Source organism: Littorina saxatilis, unplaced genomic scaffold (assembly GCF_037325665.1).
Source record: "Littorina saxatilis isolate snail1 unplaced genomic scaffold, US_GU_Lsax_2.0 scaffold_3173, whole genome shotgun sequence".
NCBI classification, from domain to species: Eukaryota; Metazoa; Mollusca; class Gastropoda; order Littorinimorpha; family Littorinidae; genus Littorina; species Littorina saxatilis.
The window spans coordinates 1,142-9,759 of record NW_027126572.1 but is presented as its reverse complement, the minus strand read 5'-3'; the positions used below and the strand labels follow the sequence as shown (position 1 = coordinate 9,759).

The 8,618-nt window shown below is 46.1% G+C and overlaps 1 protein-coding gene across 1 annotated transcript; it reads right to left on the bottom strand.

Annotated features, from left to right (window-relative positions):
- Positions 1-516: 516 nt before the first annotated feature.
- On the bottom strand, positions 517-6,922 carry LOC138955009 (uncharacterized; the record flags this gene model as incomplete). Its single annotated transcript, XM_070326733.1, has 2 exons — positions 517-570; positions 6,197-6,922. Coding segments are annotated over 2 exons (780 nt in total), but the record flags the coding sequence as incomplete, so codon positions are not given.
- Positions 6,923-8,618: the final 1,696 nt, after the last annotated feature.

Here is an 8,618-nt window from a genome sequence, read left to right as displayed (position 1 = left end):
AAAAAACATAAAAACCACACCAACAAAAACAATTCTGAGGGGATTACTGCCATGAACATGACCACAGTGTTGGACACGGGCATGACGCGTTAAAGTAAATCCCTCCTTGCAGTGGTCTTGAAAGTCAATACGTGTCACACCTTTACCTTTGACAAAAAGTGGAATCTCGCATGGCGAACCTCGCATTATAGGCCTAACCCTTAGTTTGTCATAATTTCAGTGCCATACGAACCATCTCAAACTCTTGCCCTTCCGTTGTGCCCTCAGAGGACACAAACGTTGTTTAGACCTCTCCCCCCCCCCCCCCCCACACACACACACACAGGCATACACATAACAGACAAGCACATACAGAAGCACACATAGACACGAACATATTGACGAGGATGGACAGAGAGTCACTCAGAGAGACAAACAAAAATACAAACAAAGAAACAGTCAGTCAGACAGACAGACGGACAGACAGACAGACAGACGGACGGACGGACGAACAGCGGACTGACAGTTTATACTCACCCTATCTGATGGCCCCTGTTTGATGAGCCAGCCTTTCTTCATATACACGAGATCCTGTTACCATAGAAACCAAAGAGAAATCAGACACGGAAGTGATAAACTATAGTGTTTTTTTTTGGTGCGGCGCTCGATGAAGATGTTAATGATGTTGGTGAATTATGATATGGGTCGTGGAGGGGGAGGGGGTAAGGTAAGTTCCTTTAAAAGACTCAAGGGCACGAGTTCGTGATACAGACGTGAGCGGGAGATAGACATAGAGTAAGAGTCAAAGGGGGGGGGGGGGGGGTAGGAAGATATGTATGTAGGAAGAGGGAGATAGAAAAAGGATTGACAGAGCGAGGGAGAGAAGGCCAAGAGAACGTAGTGTTTGCACTGATGCGCGCCCACGAGAGAGAGGGAGAGAGAGAGAGAGGGAGGGAGGGAGAGAGAGAGAGAGAGAGAGAGAGAGAGAGAGAGAGAGTGTGTGTGTGTGTGTGAGTGTGTGTGTGAGTGTGTGTGTGTGTGTGTGTGTGTATGTGAGAGAGAGGGAGAGAGAGAGAGAGAGAGAGAGAGAGAGAGAGAGAGAGAGAAAGGGAAAGAGGGAGAGAGAGAGGGGAGAGAGAGAGACAGAGAGAGAGAGAGAAAGAGAGAGAGAGAGAGAGAGAGAGAGAGAGAGATAGAGAGATAGAGAGAGAGAGATAGAGACAGAGAGAGATAGAGACAGAGAGAGGGAGAGCGAGAGAGGGAGAGCGAGAGAGGGAGACGGGGTATAGTAGCGGCGACAGTCTATACTCTATAATTATAATTCACTCGTAATCATTCAAACACATTGTTCTCCTAACCTAACAACTAAGATTGCACACGAATGTGCTGGAAGAAGATGAAGGCGGATTGGAAAAAGCAGGTTGCAGTTGACCTGCTGGTCTGCAATGAGGGGAAAAACTGAACACTTTGGACAGGGTGTGGGGAGGACGCAAGGAGCAAAGTGGGGAGGGAGGGAGGGAGATGTCGGGGGTGGTGTGGCTAGAACTGTTCAAACCAGGAATGGTGCGTGCAAGTGTGGAGGTATGTGCAGAAGTCATGGTTCTGATTACACACGGCCAGAAAAACTCCTGTTTACACGCTGGGGACAAATATGCCGGAGGAACAGAAAAGCCGGGAGGAACGAAATGGGGGTGGGGGTGGGGGGAGGGAGAGAGTATGTGACAAACAATGCAGCGTGGAGGTATGAACGCAGAGCAGGAGGGTGTGTGAAGGGAATAACATATAATATATTCACAATCAACATGCAAGAACGAAATCAAACTAAAATTGTAAAAAGATATTAATAAGTCAGCAATGACGTCCAACCGAAACGAAAAAAAACTTGCAACCAAAGCTGGCCGTATAAGAACAGCATCCATTTCAAAATCAAATACTCATTTCAAATGAAAAACAGAAGCGCATCCCATGCTTATTAAAACATTCCCACAACATTTAAAGATTAACTGTTGTCCTCTAACAAATTCACAGAGATGCTACAACTTACAGTCATATCACAATACAGATATGCTAAAAATAAACATGTTCGTTTATATTTCATTCCTGTCCTGTCAGAATGTTACTGTTAAATGTGTCTTGTTTTTAACTGTCTACCTCAACAGGACTTAAAATACTGAAGTGCTTCTATTTTGTTCCATTAACAAACGTTTACAATTACGGGATGACTTCAAGTCAAACAATAACGTCACATTTACACAAAGCAAGGATGAACGGGTTAGAGAGGGGAGATACTTGCCTCATATTTGGTGGGTGAAGCCTCAGGGTTGGAGGAAGCAGGAGGGGGGAGGGCTCTATTAGAAGCACTTAATTCCGAACTTCGTGCCATCTAGACCATAGACAACACAATTCACACAGTCAGCCAACTGCCTCAACAGTTAACACGAGAATTACACAGAACGGCTGAGCATGACTGAAGAAGAAAAAACAAACTCAATTATCACGATTATGCAACAAACGTCCATACTCAAAACTCACTCTGCTTGCACGTCAGTGTGTTATGTTTACACAAGATTAGAACATCGTTAACACAACGAACTATAAACGTTTGTACACTACACATCACAATAAAGACAAATCAGTATTTTTTTAATTTGCAAAGTTCACGTTCTTGCAAAACTGAAAAAAAATGAAATGCAAACTGAAGACAAAATTAAATGCATGCCTCCCAGTAATCAATATGTAAGCACAAAACACCACTAAACTACTCCCTTTTAAAGATCTCATCAAGCAAGAAATTACCATTAAACAAATAAACTGTTTGTCAGAAAAATTATACATGAAATTTAACTCTCTCCAAATCCAGAATATGGCATAAATATGTATATATTGGTATACAGTTTTCAGACATGTGCATGCATGGTTCAAGCATTAGGAAAATTGACAGAAAGATACTGCATGATTTAAAAAAGAAAAGTGAGGGTCATATGGAATAATTCGTAATGTGACATGGCTTAAATGTCATTCATAACTGGGGACAATAGTTTGCTGTCACTTTAAAAACACACACACACACACACACAGCGTGCACACCACAGAAAGAGAGAGAGAGAGAGAGAGAGAGAGAGAGAGAGAGAGAGAGAGAGAGAGAGAGACAGACAGACAGACAGACAGACAGACAGACAGACGGGGGGGGGGGGGGGGGGAGAAGGCTCATTATCATTTTAAACGTGTTTGACATTGTGTACACGTCATCAGCAAAGAATTTCATCCGTCTGAGTTTTCCTTTTCGCTTTCACCCGAGTAAAAAAAGCATCCTATGTTTCAACAGTGATACAGCGCTTTCAGCCCATAAAGTGTACACAAAAATGATGTCCTTAAAAAATGACACCCATGCATGAACCGATAACGGAGTATGGCTGTCTTAATTGCATGGTAAAATCGGTCTTACATGTGAAAGTCCACTCATAAAAATGCGGATGAACAAGGGAGTTGTAGCCAATGAATGCAGAACGAAGGAGAAGAAAAATGCGTGTACAGAAAAAAAAAGTCGGATCTATCTCTAGTTCTTCGTAATATCACAGATGTTCAAAGTTCATTACATTCGCGGCAGTTCGACGTTCTGGTAGCGCAACTGTGGACACTCTTTGCCCGGTAATATTCTCAAATCTATGGAGGGTAACCCTGAACTCTGTGCTTCTTCTCCCTTATTCGCAGCGACCTATCTGACAACTATCTCCGCGAAATCGGTCACAACATCAAACGGGGCCATCTTGAACCTATCGAGATTGATTCGCAATAAATGTCTGCGGCTGTCTCCTTTTCCTCCCCGAGTCTGGCAGGGCTTCCAAGAGGCTATCAACCTGCCATTCCTGCCAGGTGCGAAGTCAGTTCTCGTAGCGCACGGTATGATTCTTAACAGCTGGCAGCAGGAAGCTTTATGTCCGCGGCCCCCGTATCGTCTTGTTTGTCTAACCCGCATAACAGACGTTTTATCTATCTCCTCGCCTTGCCTAATGTGTTTTGCTGTTCGACAGAAATGCATCCTTGAGAATCTCTTGCTCGCTTTCAAGAGGCATAAAAAGGTCGAGAGAAACTTTTGTTTCTTGGTCCCTTCTTTTCGGTTCATGATTTTATGACTTGTCTGGCCTGTGTGCCTCAAAGCAGTTGAAGGCAGTTTTCCCTTGGGTGTTTCTCCAGTAAACACAATCATCTTCCGCGACGGTACAACTCGCGTTTTTATCTTGGTCGCGGGTCTTCGGCTTACGCAATGAGTCATGGCTGTTCACCTGCATCCTTTGGATTTCTTCTGTGATAATTATGTTGCTATCTTTCTTCCTCACAGATGTAGCGATCTTTCTTAGTCATAGAGCACGAGAGATACTATCGAGTTTCACACACGTCCTCTTGCACACCAAGAAAGCTGTTTTTTCTCGTTCACGCCTGTCTCCGTTTTCCAGACATCTTCAGAATCTGATGATACCGTTTATCTCAACGGCAAGCCGTAAAAACCAGGTTACCTTTGCAACGTTAACACATCACCATAACGATATCAAACAAGTTTTTACTCTTCTCTCCTTTTCTTTCAGAATCAGAGAGATACTCTTCATCCTCCGCGAAAGATGGGTGTACAAAACGAGTAAGCACAGTGAAAGTGAACATAGACTATTCAGATCATGTAAATTGTATGTGTTTGCATACGGAGCCAGCTCAAGGTTACTCGTTAAAGATCGAGGATTACCAAAAAGTGTCCTTTTTTTTCTCACTTTTTAGCACACTCTCTGAATCGGACGACACATGTCTATATCTTCCGCGAAAAATGAGCGCACGAAACGTGTACAATCCCGATCACAGCGAAAGTCAACAGTTATTGCGAAGGTCTGGATACGTAGTCATCCACTGGTTTACTCGTTATCTATCAAACATTTCTGTAAATAACCCACATAAAACTCCTTCTTTCTGACTCTGAATCAGACGATACTCGTCATCTTTCACGGTAGCTGGGCCTGAACAGTTACAGTCGAGACCAGTTTAAACGTCTTGTTACAGCGTTATATACGTCTTGTTACAGCGTTATGGAACCACCGTTAGCTTACGTAATTACTCATTTCATCTGAACCGCAATCGAAGACACAAAAACAGGTCCTCTTTTCCTGACTTTCTAGCGCGTCCTCTGAATCAGACGATACTTTTAATTCCTCTTGCGAAAAACTGGTGCACAATCACGGTCACATTCCGAGTACAGTATAAGTAGATTATGTTAAAACTTCGGCACACGAAGCTACACCTAAACTGCTATTTACCTCTCAGTGAAACATCGTCGAGGACAACCAAAAAAAGTAACTGGTCTCCCTGGCTTTGTTAGTTAGCACATCCTCTGAATCAGACGATACTACTTCGCCGTCCTGTGAAAAGTTCGGCGTGCACACAAACGTGTAGCAGAACACAAGCACAGTTGGTAGAAAAGTCTACAGTGACAGTATAGCAGTGACAGTGTGGATCATGAGGAAAAAGTTTGCACAGGGAGCTCTCCGTTGGGTTACGCAGGGTCATGTAGAGGCGTGTGGTAAATATAAAGGCTGGATAGAGAGGAATGCAGACTTGATTGATGCTTGAAATGTGGGGCCGTGACAAGTGCCTCATTAAGAAACAAGACTTTCTCCCGATGTGCTGCAACGGCGAAGGTTTTAAAGCAATTTCGCTGGAATGTAATAAAACTTTGTGTCTCTTTTTGTCGCAAGCTTATTGTGTAACGGTGAGTGGTCTGAGTGAAAAGAGACGATGCAATAAATGAAAGCGCGCATGTGTAAAACCCGAAAGAATGAGGTTCTTCTTACTTCACGACAAGGTAACATGTCACGTGTAGTGGGAGATAATACGGGCTATGATGAGAAGACATACGTGTGTTGTAATGTTTCAGTATATGTTGTCCGGTGAGATGATTTATAACTTGCGGAACGCAACCAAGGAACTCACACCTGAACACCGCCAAGAAAATCGATACATTTGGTAGAGAAAAAGACAACACAACAGTCTCACACTTTCACCCACGAAAACAATAAAGACAGCCGCGAGGGGAGGGGACGGTTGTGGTCTTGGTCGAGGGGCGAGAAGGGGAGGGGTGGGGGGGGGGGGGGGGGAGGGGAAATACATACAGCGAGCTTCCTGAGTGCTTGGCTGGATTATGAGCCAAGAAGCAAAGAAACGAAAGTCTGCCACCTACCTTGAGCTCATCCGTTTCGTTGCTGTCCGTCTCATCAGCACTCATGCTTTGCGACAGATCGTCAGGTTCGGGTCTGAGGGAGCTCCCCACAGACACAGCTCTGCGCTCAATGTTCTCCAGACTGCCCGACTCTCTGGGCAGCGTCAGCTGCGTGGGGAAGTCCTTCATGCTGCTGGAACGCTCCCGGCCGTGTCGGGATCGCTCCCTGGATGAGGTCTTCTGGCCCGGGGACCGCTCGTCGATGGAGCCTCGCCGGGTGGCGGAGTTGGTGGAGGAGGTGGAGGAGATGGAGCTGGTGGAGTTGAAGAGGGAGGGGTGGGCGGCCGGGGCCGTCAGTTGGGGGGTGCTGGGGTGGACCCGCGAGGGCCAGGAGGTACGGGGGATGGTGAAGTAGGGGTTGGTGGAGAAGCCCCCGGTGGACTTGTTCCTCCCGCCTCCCCCACCGCTACTCAGCACGTCCAGCCTGTCCCCCGAGCGGCTGAGGAAGCGGGAGGAGATGAGGGAGGCGGTCATGTCCTTGTCCTGGGAGGAGAGGTCGTGCAGGGAGGAGCTCTTGCGCATGCCCTCCTGGTGGTTCTTGTCGTACTTGTGCTTGAGGCTGCGCACGCCCTTGAAGGTGGAGTAGGCCGGGAGGTCACCCTTGCTGCCCCCTTGCTGCTGCCGGACCTTCTCCACCTCGAACCTGCCGTGTATGAGCTGCTCTTTGTTGCTCTCATCCTGCGTGGGCTGTGGACAAACAGCAGAGTAATAATGCAGCAAAGCACTGTGATTGTATGCATGGTGCTATCAAACTGTGATCGTATTACTGCGATCTAAGAAGACAATGCATCAGGTGTTTTGGCTAAAAAATTTTTGCATATTGCTATACATTGGAACAGACTTGGGAGGGAGCACAAGTTGTTTTTAGCACTTATTTATATTAAGATAAAACCACACAAAAACCGCAACGCACGTAACCATTTACAACGTAACAACACACTTACATAAAAAGAGGTAAAGATTCAAGCTGGCAACAAAAGAAGATAAATGATGGATGACAGAACTGGGCAAGAAAAAAACGTTATAAGTGAAAATCGAAATCTGAAAAAGGAGAAAGGAAGCTCAATAAGGAAAAGAGAAATCGTCCCCATCTGCTTAAAAAGTAGGTGACATGGACGGAAGAAGCCACGCAATTGTAATGTACACTCCCCCCCCCACACACACACACACACACTCCCAGTCCTTCTCTTACACTTCTTGCAAATTGCGTTCTCCGAACAGTTTTATGTCCTCTACTCTTTTTCGCAGGCAATGCACGTAATATATATGAACGGCGTGTCACTGTACGCATAATATGCTGCACATCAGCTCAGCTCAGCTTTACTCTGACAACGTAATTAACGAGATTAAAACTTCTTGTGCAAACCATGGTTCCATGGCACATTCCTCGGCAGCAAAGCAACCGTTCCGGCCATGGATATTACCAATATTCTTCTGGCATGTGCCCCCTCCCCCCCCCCTACTCCCTTCTTCACACAATCACACCCCACCTTGTCGATATTTCACAAGCAAACAGGTGCGCTTAACCTTATTCTGGACCGGCACGGTGGCCTAGTGGAAAGGCGTCCGCCCCGTGATCGGGAGGTCGTGGGTTCGAACCCTGGCCGGGTCATACCTAAGACTTTATAATTGGCAATCTAGTGGCTGCTCCGCCTGGCGTCTGGCATTATGGGGTTGGTCCGGTGTCAGAATAATGTGACTGGGTGAGACATGAAGCCTGTGCTGCGACTTCTGTCTTGTGTGTGGCGCACGTTATATGTCTAAGCAGCACCGCCCTGATATGGCCCTTCGTGGTCGGCTGGGCGTTAAGCAAACAAACAAACAAAACCTTATTCTGCCCGGTGTCTCTTTCTGTTGACAGTTGTCTCTCTATTCAGTATGTAACTGACACCGACCACAAACTGACTGACTATACAGTAGGCCTAACAGATTCGCTGACTGAAAGCCGTTGTCACTTCAAAGTCGGGAATGAACGACCTATCTCTTGCCTCTGATATCTCCCACTGTAGGCAAGGCCTAACACCGGTCCATAAACTCTGACACGACTTTCGTCATTATTATCCCCCCCCCCCCCCCCCCCCCCCCCCCCCCGCCGTCCGAGCCATAGTATAGCGCTTCGAGCTGTGGAGAAGCGTAATATAAAATATTCTATTAGTAATGTTATTATTCTCTGTCACACGCCGTAGTGTGCATGCTGACAGAGTAAATTCAGACGAGGTGTATGCAGCAATATGTAATGAGGCCACAGCTGCTGCAAACAGCTGACAACCGATCTCTTGTAATCCCCAGGCGTTTTCAATGCTATAAACTACCAGCCAGGTTTGAACTCTAAATTGGTTGTTCACAGGAGAAAGACGTTTTCGATCCTACAAACCAACAGCCG